This window comes from Pseudochaenichthys georgianus, chromosome 1, assembly GCF_902827115.2.
Source record: "Pseudochaenichthys georgianus chromosome 1, fPseGeo1.2, whole genome shotgun sequence".
Taxonomy (NCBI): Eukaryota; Metazoa; Chordata; class Actinopteri; order Perciformes; family Channichthyidae; genus Pseudochaenichthys; species Pseudochaenichthys georgianus.
The window spans coordinates 17,572,190-17,599,557 of record NC_047503.1 but is presented as its reverse complement, the minus strand read 5'-3'; the positions used below and the strand labels follow the sequence as shown (position 1 = coordinate 17,599,557).

General features: G+C 41.3%; 2 protein-coding genes across 3 annotated transcripts in view; one reads left to right on the top strand and one right to left on the bottom strand.

Annotated features, from left to right (window-relative positions):
• The window catches only part of LOC117454663 (Na(+)/H(+) exchange regulatory cofactor NHE-RF2), a 9,918-nt gene extending 5,904 nt beyond the window's left edge, over window positions 1–4,014 (top strand). Inside the window, exons 3-6 of the mRNA XM_034093788.1 lie at window positions 1,088–1,279; window positions 1,875–2,028; window positions 2,114–2,334; window positions 3,030–4,014. Coding sequence (XP_033949679.1) covers window positions 1,088–1,279; window positions 1,875–2,028; window positions 2,114–2,334; window positions 3,030–3,197 — 735 coding nt within the window. The 3' untranslated portion in view covers window positions 3,198–4,014. The remainder of the gene's footprint in view (window positions 1–1,087; window positions 1,280–1,874; window positions 2,029–2,113; window positions 2,335–3,029) is intronic.
• Window positions 4,015–12,866: 8,852 nt separating this feature from the next.
• Window positions 12,867–26,808, bottom strand: tnpo2b (transportin 2b). Of its 2 annotated transcripts, none has more exons than XM_071204382.1 (24): window positions 26,585–26,808; window positions 25,764–25,863; window positions 25,440–25,515; window positions 25,178–25,327; window positions 24,311–24,417; window positions 24,044–24,177; window positions 23,886–23,967; window positions 21,814–21,936; window positions 21,606–21,724; window positions 21,453–21,513; window positions 21,188–21,359; window positions 18,992–19,144; window positions 18,320–18,545; window positions 18,067–18,238; window positions 17,766–17,960; window positions 17,437–17,594; window positions 16,700–16,794; window positions 16,502–16,600; window positions 16,325–16,420; window positions 15,881–15,956; window positions 15,374–15,473; window positions 15,198–15,272; window positions 13,701–13,830; window positions 12,867–12,995 (listed from the first exon to the last, which is right to left on the bottom strand). In XM_071204382.1, exons 2-23 carry the CDS (start codon window positions 25,860–25,862, stop codon window positions 13,723–13,725), a joined length of 2,676 nt encoding a protein of 891 aa, XP_071060483.1. In that variant the 5' UTR covers window position 25,863; window positions 26,585–26,808; the 3' UTR covers window positions 12,867–12,995; window positions 13,701–13,722. The 2 variants fall into 2 exon arrangements, with proteins under 2 accessions (XP_071060483.1, XP_033958308.1); XM_034102417.1 differs by having other exon boundaries at window positions 16,700–16,787; window positions 17,436–17,594; window positions 26,585–26,807.
• Window positions 26,809–27,368: the final 560 nt, after the last annotated feature.

The window sequence follows — 27,368 nt, the reverse complement described above, 5'->3', positions numbered from 1 at the left end:
TTACCAGTTAAACAGATACATGGGGTAGGGCTGGGCAATTAATACAAGACTGTTGCAGTACGTTAAATAAAAACTCTTCGATGCCTAATTTTGTTTGATTATAGTTATCTTGGAAGTAGACAACATGATTGTTAAAAACCAAATGTTGACATGATCACATTGTCGCGATATGACTATACTGAAAGATGAAATGCGATATTGAATTCTTTCACGCCCCTCACCTGCACAACATAGTGAAATCCAGCTCAGCAGCACTGCAGAATGTCCTGTAGTGAAGCACATCATGTTCGGGTTTTGTAACAAAGTGCTGATCAAACTCCATTGTGAAGGTGTAATTGTTGCACTGTTGGAGAAGCCTGTGACCTACAATTTTCATCGTCATAACTACACTGTAGCTATGTTCGTATGACCAATAAAAGCCTTGAACTTGAATTAGTGGTGGTGTTCTTAAATCATTGTAAGAGGAGAAACATTAGATTCAAGATTCAAAGGTTTATTGTCATGCACAAAGCTACTGTACAGTGTAGAAATGGCAATGAGATTCTTCTGACCTGAGCTCCTCCAACAATGCAACATATATAATAAAATATAAAAATACAAAATAAAAAGTAGTGCAAAAACACTATGTCAATAGACATTAGTTAAGTGAAGTGCAGTCAAAAATTACATCAGCATAAACTGAGAATGGTGTATTTAAAGGGCTGACCACACTTAAGTCAACATATTTGCCAAGCGTTCTCAAATGCATGAACTTTATATTTGTAGAATATCATTTGCATACTGTAACAAGCAGTCATTCATTTTGTCTGATGTGAAAATGTGAAGGCTCTTTAGGAATTGTGCCATCCATCAAAATTGAGTATGCATTGTTTTTTATACATGTCAAACTCATAATCTCAACAGTGCAGTCTATTCAAATCAATACACACTTAAAATGCATTAGCGCACACTGATTATGTAACTTTAATTAAAAAACATGAATGTAAATAAAACACTAATGTGTCTAAAACACCAGTAACTCTAAATTACAGAAAGCAATTGAATGCCTTCTTCTCTAATATCCTGCTTTTTGATGTCTTAATTAAAGCTGCAGGAGCATCCCTCCCCAGAGCCATCCGTTGAGCTCTGTCCCCGCCTGTGTCACCTGGTGAAGGGGGAGAACGGCTACGGCTTCAACCTGCACAGCGACAAGAAGAAGGGGGGACAGTTTGTGCGCTCAGTGGACCCCGGGTCAGCTGCTGAGAGCGCGGACATCAGACCTGGAGACAGAATAGTGGAGGTACGACCAAAGAAAGTCAAGATCAAGCTCGCCCTTTTCCCCTTAGTCAGAGTTTATATACAGAACGATGCATCTGATGGGAAAAACATTACCGCCGCAACCCATATTAATCAGGTCTGCACAGTGCACACTGATTTGAGGTGTGCGTGGATTAGAGCAGATTAGCTGCGCCCAGGCTTAGTGGGCGGAAGAAAGAGGAGGAAAAGAAGAAAAGGAAACAAGGGATAATCTTGAATGGAGGTGTAGAGGAGGGTATTGTGTTTCTGTGTCTTTCCGTGTGAACATGTCTGCATGTGGATTACAGGCTTTCAGATATGCATGAGTGACATATTTATTTACATTTCCTTCTCTACAAGGCGTAGAGTCAAGGGTGCGAAGAGGAAATGTGGATGCAGGAAGGGAATTGATGCAAATAAACTCACTTCTACTGAAATCACAGATGATGTTTTTGTCTTGTGAGGCATACTGTAACTACTGCTTGTGTTATGGCTACTTCCTAATCCCTGCCCTGTCTCCTGTGTGTCTCATTAGGTCTCTCTGTGTATGTCCTTCACTGTTTCTGCCTACTTTGACGTCTTCTTTTTCTTCATCTCAGGTGAACGGAATGAACATATCCACCCTGAGACACTCAGAGGTGGTGGCACTCATTAGAGAAGCAGGGGGGGAAGTGCGCTTCCTAGTGGTTGACCAGGAGACGTACGATTTCTTCCAAATAATTAGAATCACACCCACTGTCAGCCATGTCAAAGGTTAATTGTATACACACACACAAATTCACATCCTTTACTCTCATAACCAAAAGTCTTACATGTTACTGTTCTCTCTCTCTCACAGAGGTCTATCTGGAGGAATCGGTCACAGAAAGCAGCCCACCCACCCCGTCTCCGACCACTGAACTCCCCGCCACAGAACCACCAATAATAAACGTCACACTGACAGACTCCCCGATCACAAAAACGTCTCCAAATTCCAGGACCAATGGGAGTTTGGCATCCCATTCCTCCAGAAGTTCCACCACCCAATCAGAGATCAGCAGCTCGGACATGAGCATCCAGGTGAGAGAGGAAACAAAAGAGTCAGATTGTTAGAAAAGTGCTCGCAATAGAGTATCAGCCAAGTGTGTCTTCCTCTCTGATCCCAACCCGAGAAGAGGTCACTTCATTGTCCCACCTGTCTCCTTAAGGTCAAGATTGGGATGAGGGTAATAGAAACAGGGATTGTAACATATCGCGTATGGAATTAAAGGCCAAATATTAGCTTTTACCAAATAACTGGGTAAGGCTTATATTACATTATATTACATTTGGCTGATCAAAAGCGACTTACAATAAGTGCAAAAACCACAAGATTCACAATCCTTACAACAAAGAAAGTGCAGATATATTCACGTCAAGCAAGTCATAACATAGTAAGTGCTGGTGAATTAGTTTCAATGCCTAAATTAACTTTTTTAGGTGCTTTTTCTTTCTTTTCTTTTTACATACTTAGTGCTTAGTACAGGCTGGTTAAAGGGAGTGAGGAGTCAGCAGTCAATGATGGTATAAAACAGTCAGTCAGTATTATTGTGAATCACTGCAACCATGAGTCCTTAAAATATTTGACTGATGGGTCCAGCAGAATGTGAGATTAGTGCCAGACATACACGCACGCTGGTGAGTGGCTGTGTGAAACATGTACTTCGTATAATAATAATAAATTGCATTTCTATAGTGCTTTTCATAGACTCAAAGTACTTGTGTGTGTGTTGCAGGTTCACGAGGAGGACGACAGGCGTGTTTCGGATCCTTTCATGGAGAGCGGCCTGCGTCTGAGTCCCACAGCTGCTGAGGCAAAAAAAAAGGCCCTCAACAGTCGCAACAAGAAGAGAGCACCTGCTATGAACTGGAGTAAGAAACAAGAGATCTTCAGTAGCTTCTGATGCCCGAACACGAAGAGAGAAGAGAGAAGAGAGAAGATGAACTGCATGGAGGAACAATGTTGGGGTACTTAACTGTTCAAATTGTAATGAACTGCACCTTGATCTTGAAGAGGCAGTAAAAGAAAGCGTAATATGAAAAAGAAAGAAATATTTATAGAGATATTGTGCTTAAATATTTTGCTCTGTGTACAACTACATAGTAAAATAGCATATAGAAATCTCTAGATGCTTATTTTACAGTATATTTCAGGATAGAGACATGTTCTATGATTGTGTCGGAGATCCTATGATACACTGCATTAAACACTAATGATAAACTCATCACTACTAATGTACCAGGTCAGAACACAGTGTTTCTCTTTATTAAATCATATTCATATCATAGCCATAGCAACTAAAACAGCCTCTGTGCACTCGGTCTGAGATTTCTGTAGATACGCTTTTCTGTTTTAGATCATTTTTTGAACTAATGGTTTTGTGTCTTTTCAGTTTGTAATGCGCAAATTACATCTGAGTCCCGGTGTAGTTATTATCACGTTTAGTTTTTTCAATTTGATGTAGGATATCAATTTCAAATGTAAATACAGAGGAAAAGGAAGAGGCTATTTATGAAATGTATGATGTTGGATCACCTCAGTGCTTATCTTCAATGTTCAAGTGATTTCTGTAAAGGAGTATATTTAAAGACGGATGGTTGACTATAGAACTGTAGACCCTCTGATCTGTCATTGTAGCTTTTTGAGGATTTTTCTCTCAAATGTGCTTGTTTGAATGTGAAATTAACGTTCAGAATAAATGCATAAAAGACACAGAAAAATGTTGGTTATCAATATGTAAAATACGCTTTTAAATGTGGGAAAAGTTAGTTTTTAAGTTGGACACCTGATAGACACTCGTTTCTCATTCATTTTTAACAGACGGTTTGCAGTCAGAGAACGGTTAGCTCATATCCAGACAGGGGTTTCGCTTAGGGACACAAAAAACAACCAACGTTATTTTGAATGCCTCCGTGCTAACTTGCCCCTTTTAGTGAAAATGATGCAAGAAATATTAGAATAAATGTGTCTTATGTGCCACATCTACATATTGATACCGGGTGTCTAGAGACTTGATTTTATTTTGATAAAATATCTCTTAAATTGTTTTAATAAGCTGTTTTTAAAGTGACCAATCATTCCTAAAACCTACATTGGACAATTAAGGGACACCTTCTTTGTGTCTCTCTTTTTTTAAATTAATATTGTTACAAGATAGATAGATAGATAGATAGATAGATAGATAGATAGATAGATGGATAGATGGATAGATGGATAGATGGATAGATGGATAGATGGATAGATGGATAGATGGATAGATGGATAGATGGATAGATGGATAGATGGATAGATGGATAGATGGATAGATGGATAGATGGATAGATGGATAGATAGATGGATAGATGGATAGATGGATAGATAGATAGATAGATAGATAGATAGATAGATAGATAGATAGATAGATAGATAGATAGATAGATAGATAGATAGATAGATAGATAGATAGATAGATAGACCTCCTCCGTGCAGCTGACTCTGGACTGCTCACCATCCTCATCCTCCTCGACCTCACCGCTGCCTTCGACACAATCTCCCACCCACTACTCCTGGAACGCTTGGCTGACATTGGGATCACTGGTGTTGCACTCTCCTGGTTCTCCTCCTACCTTACCAACAGACAACAGTTTGTCCAGCTGGGGAACCACAGGTCAGGGTGTTCTCCTGTTTCACTGGGTGTCCCCCAGGGGTCAGTATTGGGTCCACTCCTATTCATCATTTACCTCCTCCCACTAGGCACAATCCTCCGTCACCATGGCATCCACTTTCACTGCTATGCTGACGACACGCAAGTCTATATCTCAACCAAACCCAACACCGCCCTCCCGCCCACCTCCCTCACCACCTGCCTCCAAGATATCAGGAGCTGGATGAGCAGGAACTTCCTGAAGCTAAATGGTAGTAAAACTGAGGCCTGCTCATCGGCTCAAAAAACACCCTCTCCAAAATCCTAACCACCCCACCCCCAAGCATCATGATCGACGGCTTCCCTGTATCCTTCACCAGCCAAGTCAAAAGCCTTGGCGTCATCCTGGACAGCACCCTTTCGTTTGCACCCCACATAAAAAACATCACCCGGACTGCCTTCTTCCATATCCGCAACATTTCCAGACTCCGCCCATCCCTTTCACAATCCAGCACCGAAATCCTGGTTAATGCATTTGTCACATCCCGGATTGACTACTGTAATGCTATCCTCTCTGGCCTACCCACAAAACTACTCAACAGACTCCAAATCATTCAAAACTCGGCTGCCCGGATCATTACCTGTACCAAATCGTCTGACCACATCACCCCATCCTCATCCAACTTCACTGGCTCCCTGTTCAGCACCGGATTGTCTACAAAAACCTTCTGCTTACAAAGCCCTCAACAACCTCACCCCCACCTATCTCTCAAACCTCCTCCAGGAATACACCCCCTCCCGCTCCCTGCGCTCATCCTCAGCCGGACTCCTGACTGTCCCCACCTCCCGCCTTAGCACCATGGGAGCCAGGGCTTTTAGCTGCACCGCACCCAGGCTCTGGAACTCTCTGCCTCCACACATCAAACAGTCTGACTCCATCACGACATTCAAATCCCACCTCAAAACCCACCTGTTTAAACTGGCCTACTCACTCTAAAACACATTCAACCTGCTATCACAGATCCCCCTCTCACTCCGTCACTTCACACTCTTGTCCTGCCTGTTTTATGCTTTTATGCTGCTGTATTGCCTTGTCGGTTCGATTAAATTGTGTTCCGTTTTTGTTTTAGCTGTTTTATCTTTTAAATGCACTGTAAGGCGACCTTGGGTGTCCTGAAAGGCGCCTCGAAATAAAATGTATTATTATTATTATTATTATTATAGATATATAGATGGATAGATGGATAGATAGATAGATATATAGATAGATAGATAGATGGATAGATAGATAGATAGATAGATGGATAGATGTATAGATAGATAGATAGATAGATGGATAGATGGATAGATAGATAGATAGATAGATGGATAGATGGATAGAAGGATAGATATATAGATAGATAGATAGATAGATGGATAGATAGATAGATAGATGGATAGATGTATAGATGGATAGATAGATGGATAGATGGATAGATAGATAGATAGATAGATAGATAGATAGATAGATAGATAGATAGATAGATAGATGGATAGATAGATGGATAGATGGATAGATATATAGATAGATGGATAGATGGATAGATGGATAGATGGATAGATAGAAATGTTTGTGTTACAGCAGCATAAAAAACAAGGCAATGTATGAGAGAGATGAAGACACTAGAAATACACAGTCCAAAATATTTCTGAAATAGAAATAAAATAGCATTAAAAAGTTACAAAATATATACATGTGGAAAATATACATGTGGAAATACAAATTTCGAGTAGCAAAAATAATGCTGGATATTATTGTGCAAGAAATGGATTATTCAATATTATATAACAATTCTGCAGTATCTTTGTCGGAAAGTCTAATAATTAAATAGCTTGTAATGTTACTGAATGACTATGGACAAGAAGAACACACATCTTTTTCATTAAAATGTGCTTGCCATTTCATGATAACTTTGTTTTGGTTTTTAGACAGAGAAAATCTGCAATAAAATCTCCAGACTATCAAATAATCAGAGCATTACAGTGAGTTGTCATTCACATAGTCAGCCCATCTGTTTGAAAAGGAGAGGGACAGGTTGGTGACTAACCTGATTATTATGTTTCCAAGGAATGGTGCTCTTTAATTCTGCTCAGCATGTGTGCTTCTGTTTGCAAGCGACCTGCACATATACAAATGATGAACTTCAAATCAGATCTAGCAGTCTAAAGCCCTAAAGGAGCACAATTTAGCAAAAACTCTCCCTTTCCCAAACTGCAACAGAACATCATTGGGACATAAAGGCAAAATAGGGACAGCTTCAGACAGGAAAAGCCTGTTCATATCAGTGTATAGGCTACACCAGCTTGGAAACAGGGACATTAACAATAAAGGCATGTAGATGGTATCTTAAACACCTGCGTCCTGTTTTTAATCTCTTTAAATAATGCTTGCTTTCAAAGAATGTCACATCAGATGCATATTTTTCTGTCACTAAACACCCATCTCTTTTACAGTGTATGTGATGGCATTGCTTTATACAATTACCAGAATAAAGGGCAGGTTTAGTGATATATTATGATGGAGCATGTGAGAGAATAACAAGTGTTAACGCAGGGGTTTCCCCTGAACTCTCTGCCTCAGCTCCACCCCGAGCCTCAGGGTCCACAAATTGTGTGGTATGGATGACAGGTTGATGTGAGCTGTAACAGAAGCATGTCATTATGTTGCCTGGTGAATCAGATCTGTGGATCCTGGGACATTTCTGACAGGCATTGTGTATGTGGACTATTAATAGCTGCAGCGTAATTATTGGAAAGGAATACATGTTCCTGAAAAGAGGGCCTGAATGCACATACTAAAATAGTAACATGTCACAAAGAAGTTTCTCAGCTGCTGAACAGACAGCTACGAAAGCCCTGCAGGGAGGCAAGTAGGAAGAACCGCCTCGAATTACCTGTGGTCACCCTATTTATTATTTTATACATTTGTGTGGGCCAAAACGTTTTTTTCGTGAGGTCACTCACAGGGACCATGCACTTTGAACACCAGAGTCTAATAAACTCATCGATTAATAAAGTTCGGAGTGCCTCATTTATTGAAAATCCAACTCAAGGTATTCCTCCTGGGATGTTGGGTTTACTCAATGATTTTTCTATCAGACTTTTTCGCCCATTAAAGGTGCATGGGGTATTTATTTCAGAAACACTTTTTGTTATATTGCATGGAATGCTCTTAACATCCCGATAGAAATGAATATATTAAATTATTTGACAATAATACATAAAAAAATGTCATCTGTGGAAACCGTAGCGCTGTAAAAGCGTTGTTGTATTACTAATTTTAGCCACAAGAGGGCATTTTTGTTTTCTTTAAGGCAAGATTATTTCTTTACCCACTCAAAACACAAATACATGTATTTTTGTAAGTTTTTTCACCTGTAATTAGAAGCTAATAAATGCAGAAAATAAGACTGCCTTAGAAAATGGATGACCAAAGAAAGAAAATGTTTTCACTTACCTCTTATGGCCTCCGTATAAAAAACTAAATGAAAATCAAGAAGCCGCTATAACAGCTTCTTGATTTTCTTCTTTTCACCCATCATATAGTTGGTAGGGAAATGTGCTGTGCTTCAGGGTACTGTTGTTGGACTAAGAAAACACTCGAAGAGACATCTTGTGTTAATTCAGTTAACCAGTGGCTTAATATTAAAGATCACCTATTATGTAAAAAAGGGAATATAGCCTATGTGTCCCCTCTGTGTTAAGAGATTATTTTGGGTTGTGCGACCATTAGCCAATAACCATCCAAGGTAACATATTACCCCTTTATCCCCTGAATCTCCTCCTATAGACACCGTTTTTTTTTAAACCGATCATCTCGCAGAGGAGCGTGGCCAAAGCACTTTGAATTACCCTGCGTCGAAAAGTGCTATATAAATAAACTTGCCTTGCCTTGCCATATAATCAGTACTTTTGAAAGAGGGCTGAAACAGAGCATTATTAACAATGCATAATCTGTTTGGTATTTCGAGCCAAACACATCAGAGACATGTTTTGTATATATCTGAGACCTATATTGTTGCATTTAAAAGTGTGCCAATATGAGGTGGCCGAATTAGAAGGCATGAGATGAATTCATTTGAATGTTAGGACAGCATTATATGTTTAAAGTTATGAATATATTGTCTCTTTAGCAGATGTGCAAGAGCCTCTTGTCAAAAGCCTCTCTGAATTAAATGATGTATTCCCATGACTGGGCATGAGATAGCTGTCAGCTCAGCTTTATGAGAAAACATAGTTAAATCATGCAGTATTAACACATGCAGACATATGTGATATTTTTTAGATATAAAACGTCTAATCTTACACACAAGAGCCCATACAACACAAAGTGGAAACCACTGGAATATTAAACTGTGTAATTTGAGGTTTGAGTTCATTCATGGGGGTTTCTACCCGTGGGCATACACAAGTATAGCTTTAAATGTAAGGCCTGGCCCTTTTCAATACACCCCAGCAGGGACGTGCACAGGTACGGGCTAATGTTGCCCGGGCAACGGCCCTTTTGAACTTTTTGGCTGGCCTGCCCCTCTGGAGAGAGCGATTGTCTTTTTTTTCTGTTGTGGCCGAAGAAACATGATAAGCCCACAATTAGTATTGTAGAGTCATCTGCCCCCAGTCACATGACTTTACAATCCGACAGCTGAAAAGCAAAGGAAAGTCCTCCGAGTCCGGTCCAGCCTCATATGGCTATGGTGATCATACCAAATGCCTGCCTGGCTTTGGTGGCAAATCCCGGGTCAATCTGTCCCCGTTTTTAAATATGCTTAAATTGATTTTGAGTTCTCTCATAGCAGTTAGAGTATAGGGGACAAACCAGGGGACTTTACTTCCTCTTGACACCGTCGGTTATTTACAAAAAAAACACCTAAATATACTTGTTATTGTGCTTCTGTTCTGTCTTTCTGTGTCTTCTCATCTGCTCCGCAAACTCCCTCACCCTCTCTCTCTTTTCTTGATCGCCTTCTCTCACATACGCCTACGGGAGAACACTTCACAGCCCCGCTTCATTGTAGGATTTCTGCCATGTCTCTACTTTAGTTTGACCATCTCTGTTAAGTTATGGAATACTAAATAAATAAGTAATTTGATACCTTACCGTTACTGCGCTCATAAAGAATGATAAGAATAAGAATAATGCATATTGAACTGGTTTAATCAATTAGTGAGTTTATGTAAGGCACAGCAGTTACAACGGTCAAACTACAGTAAAACAGAATTGTCCGCATTTTGTCTTTAATAGTCACTAACATTAGATATGTTAATGAGGTATGGACCACAAAACAAAAAATGCCCCTGGTTTTCATTTTTCATAAAAAGTTCTTACGTTTTCTGCGGGGTGGGGGGAGGCCCTTTTTCTAGTTTAGAGCAATAGCCGCTCCAAATGTCTGTGCACGTCCCTGCACCCCAGCCCTTGTTTTTCTCACAAAAGACTCCAGATTGGCAGCTCTTATCTCCGGCCTTCAGCATGCATGACATGGTTTATTTAAAAAATCCAGAGACTATATACACACATTACCTATAAATCATATAAAATAACTTGAAGCATTTTATTTCTATTCCCACCTTCAATAAAGGGAACATGACTGGCGGAAGTAGCTCACAGAAAACGATACGTACCAAAATATGTCTGCCAACTTGAAACAATATCATGCTCTTTATTATATCAACAGAATTTAGAGAGAAGAAAATCACTCTTTTTCTTTGTTCCCATCATTTTTGCATGTATTTAAAAATGTCGCCCCCTTCTTTCCTTCCAGCACCTTGCATTTATGAACCCGTCACTGAAGCAGGCGACTACAGTACAGCAGAAGGACATTTGCACTTAGTCTTCAGATATAATTTGTAATACTAGAAAAATATTGGTTATACAAATAGAAAAAAAAGGAAATTAAGTATTCCAAAACAAAATGTATTGTATAACTTTTGGAGAATGTGGAATAAGTATTACACTTCAGATTGTCGCATATTTGAAGTGATTAATGATTGAATTGTTTGGTGGTCACAGTTCAGGTCAAATCAGTTGCTACACGCTGGAAACAACAACAAAAGATCCCTGTAGTACATTTAGCTGGCAAAGTCACATCCCATAATTCATCTGAAAAGCATTCATTGCCTTTACAATTACATCATCATGATGCACTAACATATTTAAACAGCAGCTCTACTTTATTGTATTTCTTTAATTTCAGTGGCTATTGCTCTTTGGCAGTTTCCTAGCTCTACAATTGTTTACGATTATTGTGCTCTCCTCTTGTGAATTGACGTGGTGTGTTGGTGTGTAAAGGGCAATCATATTACACACACACACACACACACACACACACACACACACGAACTAACTATCCAAAACATGCTCATCATAGGCCAAAATAAGGAACTCATGCACGCCAACTCATGCGGGATCTCACACACACATGCGGGATCTCACACACGTACACACACCTCAGCAATATGGCAAAGTTAGTCATTGTAAAAGTGCGGATTAGTCCCAGTTTCACAGAGTTTTTATTTGCCATTTAGTATTGGAATATTTTTGCCAGTCAAAGACACTTAATTTCACAGTGCAACACAGTATGACAAACGCTGACATTAGGGTCACAACATCGTATGAGTGAGGTTAAAAAAAAGTCCATACAAAAAAGGTAAAATAAAAAAAGTGCAAAAACAACTTAACAGTCACTGAAAATAGCATTAAGTCAATTTTTCTTTTGTGTTAATTGTGCGAATTTAAGTCCAATATAGAAACAAAAATTATCAGTAGCAGCAAAAAAATTAAAATAATAATAATATGGACAATTTTTAAAACATTATAAAGATCACAATGCCAATCACTGTTTTACTTAAGATATCAATATGGCATCAAACGGATATCAATACGAATGTAGACGTTAACATGTAGACACACACTCTTGCACACACACACACACACACACACACACACACACACACACACACACACACACACACACACACACACACAAACAAACACAAAAACACTTGGTCACAGTTAACAGGTGCCAAGGACATTGCGGTGGGAGTCAAGTGTTAGCTCTGTACCTTATCAAAAACAATATATATTTCACACACTCTTAACACAGAATGCTAAAGTGAGGATTTACAAACTGAACATGCACACGCACACACACACACACACACACACACACACAAAACCTCAAAGAGGACGACCAAGGATGTGATTTCTGTCTAGGCTTTCCTCCCCTCTGGTGAGAAAACAAATGTGTTAGCCCTAATCCTCCCTTCCTAGAGGAATGGTTTCTGTCAAGACACTTTTTTTCTCCTTCCCTCTTTCTTCCTCTCTTCTGATCAGGTAGAAAATGTGTCTGATAGATGGATAGCTCTGTGAAGCAGCACTGGTCAAAATGAACGGCAGGAAACATAGACGGCGGGATTATTTTACAGCTAAGTAGAATTCTATGACTAAGGATGAAGGAATTCATATCGAAGCCTAGTCCCCCCGGAAAGGAAAGATTATCACCTAGAAAGCGAACAGAGTTTGGAGCCCTGTCTGTCCCTAACTACATGTAGTAGGTCTCAAAAAAGTCTAAGTTAGAGTGCCACCCACAGTCAGTTCCATGTACTGCAAGTGTATGTGTTGGTCTGTCGGTCAAACTATCGGTTACTCTCGAGTTAAAATCTCAACTGTCCCCGTCCTCCCGGTAGAAGACTTTTCTGAGACTCTGTTTCCCTGCCATGTTACTGATTCCCCTCCCGCTGCCTCCACTCTTTATCCCAACTTGTCTATCCCTCCGTCTCTCCTACATGTCCGTCTCTCTGTCCCTCTCTATTCTGTCCCTAGCGGTTAGTTTTTCTGTGTCGGGTCCCTGCCTAGTTAATCTAGAGGTGTCCCGGTTTCCCACCCTCCCACCCGCCCACCCTCCCTCTATGGACAAACACATAGGGCGTGGGGGCCGTCCGTCAGGGGGAGCGGCCGTAAGCGTCCCTCTCCCTCCCCCAGATCAGGGCAGTGCAATACACAGATGGATGAGTTTCCCATTCACCCTCCTCCTGCTGGCTCACCTGAGAGGACAGACAAGAAAAGAGGGGTCCTGAGATTCATTCAGAATAAACACACGTGTACACCTTTGAGTAGGGGTGGGCTATTTATCCAACATACTCTTGTGGCTTTCTCTACTTGGAATGATGTACATGACTATATCGCAAACTTATAAACATTAATTGAAACATCACCGAGGAAGAAACTGTCTTTGGCATTCCGCTCTCCTCGCCCTCTTCCCATCAAAGACACACACCTGGGTAACTTGGTAACTTGCATCCACATTTGTTTGCAGTACAACGGTATGTTTAATATTATAGAAAGAGCGGGTAAGAACCAACTTCAAAATAAAAAAGTGACCTAACAAAGAATGAATTGAATACTAAAATGAAAATGTATCATGAAAATAATACAGCGAACAAAATGTGTAATTATTAAGTGACAATTATGAATACATAAAATATACATTTTTAATATGGCACACAAATTGTAATTAGAAGAACAAATTGAATAGTGTAAATAATAAGTCTAAGTTTAGAAAGACACTTTTCCAAATACCAATTTGACTTCCAAGTAGTACACTGGTATTCAGAGTAGTTTACTAGAATAATGACATGCTGTAAGTGTCAGGTGTGTATCACGGCAAAGCTTAACATAGAGATTTTGTACAAGCCGTTATCAGCCAGCCATTCCTTTGAGTTAAAACAAGGATGTGTGTGTGGGATTACCTCTTGGGTGGGTGTAGAGAATCTAAACGCCGTAGCACGCTGCCAGTCTCTCCTTCAGCAGGGGGGGGAACTGCTCTGAGAACTGCTGCCAGTTCTCCTCCCCGACCTGCTCCTTAAAGCCATGCAGGATCTGGAGAGGGGCAGAAGAGGGGGGGGGGGGTTAAATCAGGCACATCCGCAAGTAATCATGGACTCCACACATTTACAGCTAATCTCTCATACTTCAACTATCTGATCCTTTGTTAGTTCCCTTAACGGTTCCTCTATAGCAGTGCTTCTCAAAGTGTGGTCCGCGGACCACTGGTGGTCCGTGAGCGCCCCCTAGTGGTCCGTGAGTATATTGGTAACATTTCACATTTGAAATAAATAAATACATTTAAGTTTTCCGCACTCTCGCGGGAATATCTCCGCAATGGAACGAGCTTAAGTTCCACATTCTATTGCATGATAAAGCCCAGGGCAACACCTTCGTCACACATGTTGTCACTTGTTTGTACCATTTTCAGGTGATTTATAATCTGTTCTAGAAAAACGATGTGTTTTGGGATATTTGTGGAGTTAGGTGGTCCGCGAGTGTTTTTTTATTGGTTAAGTGGTCCTTGGTATGAAAAAGTTTGAGAAACACTGCTCTATAAAGAGTCCTGCATTTCAGCGCTTGATTTATTGCAACAAGGCTGAAGAAGCTTAAAGAAGGTACACGATATGGACTTTTTTCAGCTGACACCACTAACTAATAATTACCACCTTCGATCATTCCCTTTTCAAATAACTTCTTAACCTTGTGTTTTTGCACACTTGGGCATTATAAAAACAAAGTCAGTTCATCATTGTAGTTTATATTGTGCTGGGTGACCCATTTTCTTTAAAGCAGCTCTTTACCAAATGTTGTCTTTTAGTGGCAAAACTGAAAGACAACTTATTAACATCATCATACTTATTGTCCGAGTGTACTTATAGTTACATTGCCGGTCACAGCATCGCTGGGCAAAAGAAGAGAGTGTTGCTTTAAAATGCTGATGGTGTCAGGAAGCAGCCCAACAGGACGCTGCTCCAGCCACAGGAATAAGTGCACCAAACATTTTCCTTACTGGGGCAAAGTCACTGTCACTTCAAACAGAAATAGCTTCTTGATACAGAACAGGCTATGAGGTTCATTTGCCCTTTTATGGATTCACTCTGCCGCCAACACACACTTAAAAGTCTGTAAAGGAATATTATAGAACTACATTAAAACAGAGATTCTCCAAAGTGTGAATACATGTCTTGGTGGATTTTGCAGATATATGATGTGAGGGGGAGTGTGTTCTCTTCATTGTTCTGCAGAACAACAGCAGTGTCCTTGTGGCTGAGGTGAACACACACTGCTTCTCTTTCCCTCGCAGTGACTCACACAACATGGCGAGTTCAAATCTGCTTCTTTTTTTTCAGATGTGAAACTTGCTCCTCAATATGACCTGGACTTTACCCCTGATCAATCCACTCGTGCATCACCCTCACCTTATAGAACATGTCTCTCAAATCGTCTTTAGGGCTCACCCAGGAGGCCACTGCGTCACAGAAGAAGATGAAGTCCTGAACAGACACAGAGGAAGAGGGGAGAAGGTTTCAACAGGTGACACAGGGAAATGCATATAGAGCGCCATGACTTAAAGCCCACAGGGTGAATGTCTCACCTGCACCACGCCTCCTGGGTTCACACCGATCATCATGCAGATCCCGCGGAAGGCAGAGTCTTTCTCCTCGTTGTCTCTGATGTTCCTCAGAGACGTACACCTGCAGCAGGGAAATATTAAACAATAAGCAGCCATTAAAGTAAAAACATTCAAATCTTCCATTTCATTCTGACCTGCTGTTTCTGAACAGTTTTGATTGTTTCTTTGCCAGAATTAGAATTGACAGCAGACTTAAACATTTGTAAAACGTGAAGCTTTTTCTTCCATGGCTAATTTTGCACTTTCATGCTTGCTTCTTAATATCTTCTAAAGGTTAAATAAAAACAGCCTGTCCAGGAATGAAAGTGTATTGCCTGAGGACTGGCGCAGACGTGCAAGTACAGAAGAGCTAACCGAAGAAGAGCAGGATGTACAAAGACACCACCGAAGAAGACTGGGGGCAGATGTTGTAAAGTAAAATCACACCACGAAAGATGGCATATCATTTGGAATGTAACATGCACTCACCAGGGTCGGATGAACTGCGGCAGCACGGGCGCGACCTCCTGAGGACACACGTATCCTAGGCGACCGATGGTGATCGCTGGAGGGGAGAGAGAGAGGGGGGTCAGGACTGCTGTTAGAGACGAGTTTTGACACTACCTGCGCTCATTTCACTTCACTTTTTTGATGACTTTTGGATGACTTAAAAATCAAACATTGAAAAATTATTTAAAAAGCTGCCATATTTGAAAGAACATGATAAATGTTATCGAGTAATCTTTGGCAGTGGAATTATAATCTAATGGCACATTCTTTGAAATTGGATTTGCATTGATCATATTGACTTACATCTAGTATTTCTGATTACGTGCTCTTGATAATATGCAGTGTGTTACTGCCCAACCCTGCATATAACTATAACATCCGTCTACTTTCCTTTGTAAAACAAGTATTACAAAACGTCTGTACCCGTGTTCTCCAGCAGGGTCTTCGGGGTGTTGGGTCGATTAATGATCTCAACCAGCTGGCTCAGAACCATAGCGATGTATGGCTGCATCTCCACGCCTTACAGAGACACAGAACCATCGTCTTATTTACAAGCACAGAACTGCATCACATGAAAACGATGCATTTGCTCAAACGCACCCATCTGCATGCAGATCTCTCCTATGGCCCAGGTAGCATTGTTGCAGACGGAGATGAACTCCGGGTTCAGATTTGTCCCGAGGATCGGCATGAATTCAGCTGTAGGACACGTCAAACGTTAGCATTAGGAACAGGCAAATGAAAGGAGGAAGATGGAGTAATATATTTGCAACGGCAGAGAGTGAGAGAGATAATTACCAATACACGGTTTGACATGAGAGAAGCAAGCCTTGGTCAGGTCGCCCAGCAGAGCAAATGAGCTCTGTCTCACTTCAGGCATCGTATCCTGGGACAGAAGAGACAAGAGAGACCAAGAGAAATGTGAACACGCACCATTAACAGAGACTGGAAATTCACCAGACCACTGAGTCACAGGATTATGACCCGTTTAAAAAGAAACAATATTACATTCCCACCATATAAGGTCAAGTGTCGGTGGTTGAAATATAGGGTAAAGTTCTAGGCCCTTAAGCCCCTGAGAGAAGTTTTTGGGGATCTCAGGTTTACTAAAAATTGGTAGGAAAGAAAACCTGAAAACATAATCACCATCAGCAGTGGGGCATAAAGATATAGCCAAAACATTGTTTAAGTATTAGAAATTGGATGCTAAACACAGACACTTCGGTTGTGACATTTCATAGTTGAGGATGAGCGGAGGCCAGTCAGATGCTGCGTGTGTGCAAGTGTCAATTCAATTAGTTAAAGTTCAATTCGACCAAATCTTAAAACAATTGACCAGCTCCATCTCACACATCATGAATAAATAGCAGTGGCAATGCTAAACACACCGTGGGTCATTTGTTGAGTCACATTTTTATGTCATGCAATTTATTTTCCCTTTGAGTTTAAATCAACTCACTTCAGACTAAAGTGTCAGCTCAATGATTGTATCAAGTGCAAGAAAAACACACAAAAACACACAGGCTATCCTCACCTGCATGCACTGGAAAAGCAGCGTCATGATGTTACTGCGGGACACAAGTGTGTCCACGTGGCCCCCCAGTCCCTCAGCTAAACCGCTTAAAAGATCCAGAGCCACGATCATGAAATCCTTGTCCGGAGCTTCGTACTGGTCAGGCTGCTGACTGTACATCTGAGACACACAGAGGGGGGGAGGAAAGGTCAGAGGGGGGGAAAGTGTTAATTATGTAAATGATATAAAACAGCTGATACAAATTGTTACTGCAGAGTGAGTGTGTGTGTGTGTGTGTGTGTGTGTGTGTGTGTGTGTGTGTGTGTGTGTGTGTGTGTGTGTGTGGCTCACCATGGCCTGAGCCAGTGTCTTCTGGACCAGGGTGACGCAGCGCTGGTAGACAGGCTCGCAGTATGGGAGGAAGCCGCTCTGCAGCGCCGTGGCAACGGACGACAGACACTCGAGCAGAGGGAAGAGATCTTTATCTTCATCCTTCAGCTCGTTCCACTTGGCTATAAGCGGAGGCATCAGCTTCTGTATGTACTCCTGAGAACACAAGCGTGGGATTCATTTTCTCCCGTTACCAAAAAAAAAAAAGAGACAATACATTACAGACAAAGGAGCTCATTTAATGTGTGCATGTTGAACTCACTTCTTGGTTGAGATGGTGTCCCACAGAGTCTGCCAATGTCCCTATGGCGTCATAGAGGATGAGCAGGTTCTTGTGCTGGTACTTCCCAAAAGCAAAAACCAGCGTGTCCAGGATGAAGCTCAGGTAAGGAACCAGCTCTGTGCACGCCTCCTCCTCCAGGGTGGCAAACGCACTGTAGGGAAAACGAGTCGGGGTTAGACAAGATGTAAGAGCAAAGAGAGAGAACACATATGGGTAAATGTCTGATCTGTACCTGCATGCTGCTTCCTGTACCCTCTTGTTGCCATCCAGGATGCGTTTGAGCAGCTCGGTCATGAGGGGTTTGAGGTGAGAGTCAGGGGGCTGGCTGACCACCCAGTGGGCGTAGCGGCTCAGGGTCCAGCAGGCGATGGAGCGGACCAGGGCCTTCTTGTCGCACAGACACTGGATGAGGTGGGGGATGAGCTCAGGCAGGTACGGGACCATGCCTTGCATACAGCCTGGAGACGAAAACAGCTTTATAAGTCTTCAAAAAGGTGGCCACTTTTTCCGGACAAACACTTAATTCGCTTTCTTGCTTGGATTTAAGATTCAATTTCACCGTCATATACGCAACGGCTACAGTGTAGTTAGCTAAAAAAAAGAAGTGACAGTTAAATCATATAGAGTAGAATAAAATATTCTAACGTGCTAATAGAGTTAGATCAGAAGAGCAATGCAAAGCTACTGGTTAGCTTATCTTAGCATAATAAATGAACACAGGGGTAACGGCTAGTCTGGCTCTGTCCAAAGCTAACAAAGAGGACCTACCAACCTCTATAAGGTTAGTTGGTTTTATTCTTACAAAGACTGGGGTGAACACATATTTACAAGGAAGATGGGTGTATGACTATTTTGGTTAGGACTAGCAATTGACTACAGTAAACTGCAGTGTTTTGTCTCTCACCCTCAGCGATAGCTCCCAGCACGAGGATGCCAGACTCCTTGATGACCCAGTCCGGGTGGAACAGCAGTCCTTTGAGCAGCGGCAGGAGATGTGGGAGCAACTCCTCACGGAACACGTTGGCAAGAACATCCAGAGCCGCAGCGGAACACTTCCCTGCAGGGGGAAAGACCCATCGGCATTAGATTGGAAAAAGGGAAAATACTCTGAGGAAACACTGGCACATCACAGCATTAGAGAAGCAAACTTCAGACATGGTAAGACAAACACATTATCTTTTATTTACATGGATTGGTAGCTGTACGTTCCCCCTCAATCTATTGTTATTTGTTTTAATGTATTACTGTTTCTACACTGTGTGTGCCACACTGTTGTTGTTGTTGTTGTTGTTGTTGTTGTTGTTGTTGTTGTATGTTTGTATTGGCTTTTCTGTTCAATATTGAAAACAACATTTGTGGAACATATAAAACTGAGAAGTACATCAACATTATGTAAATATGCACTGCAAAATCACAGCGTAGATTGTAGTTGTTATAGCTGAAAAAAAAGCCATCTTAAAATATACAGTGGGGCAAAAAAGTATTTAGTCAGCCACCAATTGTGCAAGTTCTCCCACTTAAAAAGATGAGAGGCCTGTAATTTTCATCCTAGGTACACTTCAACGATGAGACAGAATGGGGGGAAAGAATCCAGGAAATCACATTGTAGGATTTTTAATGAATTAATTGGTAAATTCCTCGGTAAAATAAGTATTTGGTCACCTACAAACAAACAAGATTTCTGGCTCTCACAGACCTGTAACTTCTTCTTTAAGAGCCTCCTCTGTCCTCCACTTGTTAACTGTATTAATGGCACCTGTTTGAACTCGTTATCAGTATAAAAGACACCTGTCCACAACCTCAAACAGTCACACTCCAAACTCCACTATGGCCAAGACCAAAGAGCTGTCAAAGGACACCAGAAACACAATTGTAGACCTGCACCAGGCTGGGAAGACTGAATCTGCAATAGGTAAGCAGCTTGGTGTGAAGAAATCAACTGTGGGAGCAATTATTAGAAAATGGAAGACAAACAAGACCACTGATAATCTCCCTCGATCTGGGGCTCCACGCAAGATCTCACCCCGTGGGGTCAAAATGATCACAAGAACGGTGAGCAAAATCCCAGAACCACACGGGGGGGGACTTAGTCAATGACCTGCAGAGAGCTGGGACCAAAGTAACAAAGGCTACCATCAGTAACACACTACGCCACCAGGGACTCAAATCCTGCAGTGCCAGACGTGTCCCCCTGCTTAAGCCAGTATATGTCCACGGCACGCCCGTCTGAAGTTTGCTAGAGAGCATTTAGATGATCCAGAAGAGGATTGGGAGAATGTCATATGGTCAGATGAAAACAGAACTTTTTGGTAAAAACACAACTAGACGTGTTTGGAGGAGAAAGAATGCTGAGTTGCATCCAAAGAACACCATACCTACTGTGAAACATGGGGGTGGAAACATCATGCTTTGGGGGTGTTTTCTGCAAAGGGACCAGGACGACTGACCCGTGTAAAGGAAAGAATGAATGGGGCCATGTATCGTGAGATTTTGAGTGACAACCTCCTTCCATCAGCAAGGGCATTGAAGAAGAGACGTGGCTGGGTCTTTCAGCATGACAATGATCCCAAACACACCGCCCGGGCAACGAAGGAGTGGCTTCGTAAGAAGCATTTCAAGGTCCTGGAGTGGCCTAGCCAGTCTCCAGATCTCAACCCCATAGAAAATCTTTGGAGGGAGTTGAAAGTCCGTGTTGCCCAGCGACAGCCCCAAAACATCACTGCTCTAGAGGAGATCTGCATGGAGGAATGGGCCAAAATACCAGCAACAGTGTGTGAAAACCTTGTGAAGACTTACAGAAAACGTTTGACCTCTGTCATTGCCAACAAAGGGTATATAACAAAGTATTGAGATGAACTTTTGTTATTGACCAAATACTTATTTTCCACCATAATTTGCAAATAAATTCTTTAAAAATCAGACAATGTGATTTTCTGGATTTTTTTTCTTCTCATTTTGTCTCTCATAGTTGAGGTATACCTAGGATGAAAATGACAGGCCTCTCATCTTTTTAAGTGGGAGAACTTGCACAATTGGTGGCTGACTTAATACTTGTTTGCCCCACTGTACATGGCCACCAGAGAGGATAACTGTAACGTACGTAGGTTCCAGTCAGACAGCGTATCATCGTCATCGTCATCATCGTCATCGATGTCCTCGCCCTCCTCGCCCTCCCCCCCTTCGTGCTGCAGCGTGACAGTGCGGGACTTGTGGAAGCGAGGCTTGATGTCTTGCTCGCTGTCGGGCACTGCCTCGTCTTCTTCAACATCACCCTGGAAGATAACAGATAGAAAAGGTGATAAAAGGAAGAGACGAAAATAAGTATGAGAAGCTAGGAAGATCCGATTCACACAGGGGAGGCTCACCTTTAGAAGGATGATGTCAATCTCAGAGTATTTCATCCCATTCACCAAGATAGGGGTCAATCTATAAATAAATAAAAAAGACGGGAAAAACAATATAATTCCTACAAGACATTTATTTGGTAAACTGGCCAAAAATGCTGTGTGAGCACTTACTGGACCAAGTGGCCAGACAGGGCCTCTTTACAAATGGGCTGCTCAGCCAGGGTCAGCCAGAACTCACAGGCCTCCAGAGCCACGTTCTCATCGGGGTCCTGGGTCCTCTGCAGCATGTACTGGAGACAGACAACAACAGGTGGTGAGGATGAGATTCACGAGGAAGGGAAGGACAAATGTTATCCGTCTTTCCAAGTCCCTCCCTCACCTGGATGATGCTGTGCATGTGTGGGATGAGGCGGTCGATGCGGACTTCCAGCAGCATGACCAGAGCCCTGCACACGTTCTTCCGCACTTCACTGTCCTCGTCACCGGCCAGCGCAAACAGACTCTGGATATAAAGAAGAGGGAGAAGGGGAAAAATTGTTAACAAAGAGAAGAAGTCTGTTATTACTTTTAAAGCAGATCAAATTACCTGAACAGGGTTTCAAGGTCTCGCCCCTAACCCCACCATGTCTTCATAGTCATTAATGATACAAGTCTGGATGGCCAAAACAAACTAACATGAATATTGAACTTTTTTTTTTTTTAATATGTCTAAAAGTCAATGGGTTTTTTGATTGATACTGAGATATCCCGTTTGTCGTACGACATAAATCATCAGTAAATGCCCGACTTGCGATCTGTGTAGCTTTTACGCATCTTAATAAAGGCAATTTCTATCAAGGGGCTAATTTAAACTACAGATGAGCATGGTGTTTTTCAATTTTTGCCATATTTTAGCTTTTGGCTTCTGGCAATTGCATTTACGCTTAAACACTTTTTAAGATTATCCTGCTTAACAAAACATTAGGGATGTAACAATACCAAAAACTCACGGTACGATAATATCGCGATAACAAGTCCACGGTACGGTATTTATCGCGATATTGAATAATAAAGGGGGGGAAAAAATGTCAAACATTTTTTTTCAATAAAACATTTTTTTATTGGAAAAATGTTTCTTTATTAAATAATAAATCGGATTTGTACAGCATTTTAGTAGGATAGCAGTATTTTAAAGTATCAAAAACAAAGTGACAGTAACAGACTGGAGCAAGAAAACCAGTGTTTTTGTACCTATAGTAGGCCTACTACCAAACCAAGTAGGCATTTTCTTTGTGCCACTGCATCTCACAAATAAACAAGGATATTTAATAATCAGACCCTGCAATAAAATAAATCAAGTTTCACTTTAGTTTTTCAAGTAACTCAACTCAAACTCACTAGTCACTCACTCAGCATCATCAGACAGGTTTTTAGGAATATGAGAATGTCCACATTTCCAGGTATTTATAAGCTGGGATGTTTGGGCATTTACAATGTCCCCTGCTCTGGAAAAAACTCTTTCGCTTGGTACTGATGTTGCTGGGACAGCAGTGGTTGCGTTAACCTAATATTTTATTTAACAATGACGGAAAAATCTGAAAGCAGTCTGTCATTTTGACAGATTAGAACAAACTCGGAAGAGCGCCAACGTTTCCCCGCAGCGAGGCTCTGGTGTTATGCCGTGTTATGCATGCCCTCCAAAAGGAAATGATATATTTTCCAAACCGTACTTTGCCGTACAGATCAACACATGTCTGGGAGGTTTTGCTTTATGCTGTGTGCGCTCCCGCGAGGTGCATGCACACACGGCATAACACCTCCCCCCCCCCCCCTGTTGACAGTTCACGAGCGTGCATAAGGGATTATGACATTTTACCATCCTGTCTGTCAAAATGACGGACAGCGAAAAAGTCTAACGCCACCTCAGTGGGACGGAGAGAAATGCTTTGGCCATGGGTGACAGCAGTGGGTCAAACTGTGCATTGTCTCTCTTCAAAACTTCAAAAACAATACAGTTTTTGCCAAGAAGGTGAGGCTTATTGACAGGGCGAGATGTAAATATACTGTTGGTACTGGTCAATGTCTCTAGGTGTGTAAATGTAGCCCTGTAAATACGATGTCCTTTTGTGTTCTGTTGTTTTATGTTCATGTTGTAACCTACTTGCTGCCATATTGGACAGGTCTCTCTTGAAAAAGAGATCGATGATCTCAATGGGACCACCTGGTTAAATAAAGGTTTAAAACAAAAAAAAGTTTGAAAAAAAAAATGTGTTGTCAGTCTCAAGACGGTATTGGGACGTTTATTTACCGCGATACCGCGATATTCGGTATATCGTTACATCCCTACAAAACGTGCAAGTATCTTTAACAATTGTTTTTCGTAACTTTAACACATAAATGAGCTCTAACATATTCCGTGTCAAGGTCTATAAACAATGGAAGTTAAATCAAGATGTTTCCTGTAGGGCTCACCTCAATGAAGGTGTCAATGTTGTCCATCAGAGCCTCAGCTCGACCAATGATGAACTGGTTCACACAGGCTATAGCATGGGACCTGAGAGAGAGAGAAAAACATGTTATGATGATTCTGACAGGGAGAGTCAAGGGGAAATGATGGTTGTTTAACTAACCTGATCTTGGGGCTGCAATGTTTGAAAAACTGTAGGAATTTGGGGATCATGATGTTGAGGGGTCTGTTCAGAGCATCGCTATCCAACAACTCTGAGGAATCCTCGCAGATCTTTTGCAATGCGCCAAAAGAACCCTGGAAAGTAGAGAAAAACCATAGAGATGGAATGTTACAAACAAAAGTAAAGATATAAAAAGGGATTATTGAAATAACACTGCAAAGTAAGTGTGTGTGTGTACGTGCGTGCATGCAGGCAGATGAGCCTGACCTCGCAGGTGTTATAGTCGTCCGAGTTGAGCAGATTACAGAGCTGAGGCAACAGCTCCGGCCATGTCTGCAGCTCTCCTTTAGAGGCTATGGTCGTGATCAGGATACCTGGATGATAAGATAATAGAAAGGTTATGCAAGAATAACTCAGGCATCGCAGTACATCTCCAAAAACTAAGAACATTTCTGCTGAATTAAAGGAATCTATCAAAACACCTCTTTACCATCTCTTACACAACCATGTTTTATTTATCCAGTCGTATGCTCGCTCACTACTTCCCATTTTTGCTAAAATCTTGCCATTCAAACCTCAGCGTGGATTAAAAAGGGATGCTACTCATTCATACAGTGTTTTTAAAAAAGGTTATTGAAGATTATTTATTGTCTTTCTGCAACACGGCTGTACAACTAAACACAGTTTTAGTCAAAACAAAACAGTGGTGCACACCTGTACTGTATAATTTGATTCCAGAGAAATATAAACAGAAATACCAGTAAATGTATTGATCCTTCAGACGTTTAGTGAAAGTCTGTACACAGATTTTTTTATTCAGTTTTGCTGTTGTTAAACCTAACTCCATTTACTTCAAATTCATCAAAACTGTTTTTGCCCTTGGGTTCCTTATCACAATGGAGGTTTGTAAGGAAAGAGTTTTCTTCAGGAATGCAGGTTTAACAAAGTGAGTAAAGTGTCCCTTTAAAATGAGTCATTAAATTGCATTCCATGATTCAAAACTACTTTTTAAAAATGCAGCACATGCTCCCACGCAGCCACATTACCTGCAAAAAATCAAACCACCTACATGGAAGTCTGACTCACACTGGTTATGAACTGCACTAGTTTTATTTTTCTCACTCAAACACCCACCGATGGTAGCTCTGATGAGCGGTGAAGGATCTCCGATATTGTTGAGGCATTCTCGTTTGATGAACTCAGCCACATTAGGAGGGAAGTTCTGGTAGTGAGCCTTAACATTGTTCTTCAGTATCAGACCACTCAGAGAGCGAGTGGGCTCATCTAAAGAGGGAGGGCAACAGAGAAAAAGAGCATACATACATTTTTTAGATGGGGAAATTGGAGATTATATACAGAAATAACTGCGCAATTGATCTGACGTGCACATACATACCCTCAGATTTGAGGCTTGTAAGGACAAAGATGAGATAGTTGTTAAAGTCGGGAAACTGGTTAAGTTGCTCGAGTTTCTGAAGGCTATGTTAAGGAGTTCAACCATTTGACATTACTCCCAATCACCTTGTTATGCCGTGTTTGACATATTTTGGGCAGCATGAACCAATACAATCGCACAGGATGCAACCTGCGCATGACAACACACCAACTCAGTTTTCATTATCACCCACTTTGATACACAAGCTCTCAATCGTGAAGCTAAATCTCACACCTATTTCTCTCACCCTCACAAACACACACATACACACATTTTGAAGGATACTTCTTGCACAGCTCTCTGTGTTGCTGTGTCTGGGGACTGGGAGTCCTTGAGTAGCTGAAGCACTTGCTGCAGACCCTGTTCATCTGGCTGCCACTCCATCCTACAGGACACAAACACACACAAACCTGTTTATGAGGAATGCTACTGCATAGCACCATAGACTGTAGATGTAAGCATTTAACTAGCCTGTGACCTCAACGCTGCGCACGTTTCTACTCAAATCACGTAGAAGTAACGTAAGCTACGCAGTAATGATTACAGAACAACCCGCATAGCAACAACCAATTCAAATAACGGTATTAACGTTAGCTGTTAACTTTCCAATCTTAATGTTAGAGAAAATATCGTACTCATGTAAATCAGTGTCTCCAATGTGGAAACGTAACAGCGTCAATGTTGATGAACATGTTCTGTTTCTGGATACAGGAAACCTAAAACTACCACTATTTGGTTGTCAATTAGTTAGTAAGTAACCGTTGCATTGATAAATAACCACTACAACCATCATCAACAATCAGAACAGGGTTTTCCAAATGAGGCCCAGACGGCAGAGACGCTAACGCCTGGCACCCACAGCTAACAAGCTAGCTTAGCATCGTTATGATACTTCACACGTAACAGATTGACACAGAACACAGCAACACAACGCTATCATACGTTAACTATGAGTACACCACGCCACGCTGTCAAAACAATGTTGTCATCAAATCAACAAAGACGGGTGCATATGGAGCGCATTATTACTCATAACATAGCAGTCGCATTACAACCTATTAGCATGCTAGCTAGCATCATCTTAAAAGTACCGCGAAAGATTTTACCTGGTCACTCCGCTGTGGTAGATCTATCTTTGTATGGATAATAGAGCAGTTACGCTGTAACGACTAACATTAAATAGAATATGACGGCGATCTGTGAAGCTTAATACAAAACTTTTGATCTCTGTGGATCTGTCTGGTTGCTATGCTAGCTGGTATGTGACAGAGATTGCATGCCTTGCAATCAAGCCGGGTGATCCGTTTGATCATGTTCGGCTTCCGTACTTGACAGACTGTCTGTAGGGATAACCGTTATGAGAGTCTAAAGCTACAGAGTTCAGTTTGTTAGACAACATATACATAATGTTTCAGTGCCTACTTTTATTGAGGTGCATCATATATTTAATCTAATAAGGTTTTTCTTCTGTTGTGTTTAATTTCTGACCACCAGATGGTGTCAGCTTCAAATTATGGCCATCAGCATTTAACTAAGGTGTGTAGTCATTTTTCAATTGTACAACTTGACTTATTGATCTGCATGAACGGCTTAAGGGACTGCATACAATATAAGGAACACTAGTGCAAGCTGACAACAATTAAGGTCAGTTGTATGTCAGTGTGTTCCAACATGAATGTGAAGGTGTGTAATTCATATCTGTTGGAAATGAGCAAATTGCCATGAACACACGTAAAAAAAAAAAAACAAAGGCCAACAATATAGGCTCCAAAGAGGCAGTATGTTACAGGTCTAAATGTATCACATGTGGTGTCTATGTCTAACCCCTGTACAATCACAGAAAGCAACTATAATTCAGTCAGAGGCCCCTCTGTGTATTCATCAATGTCA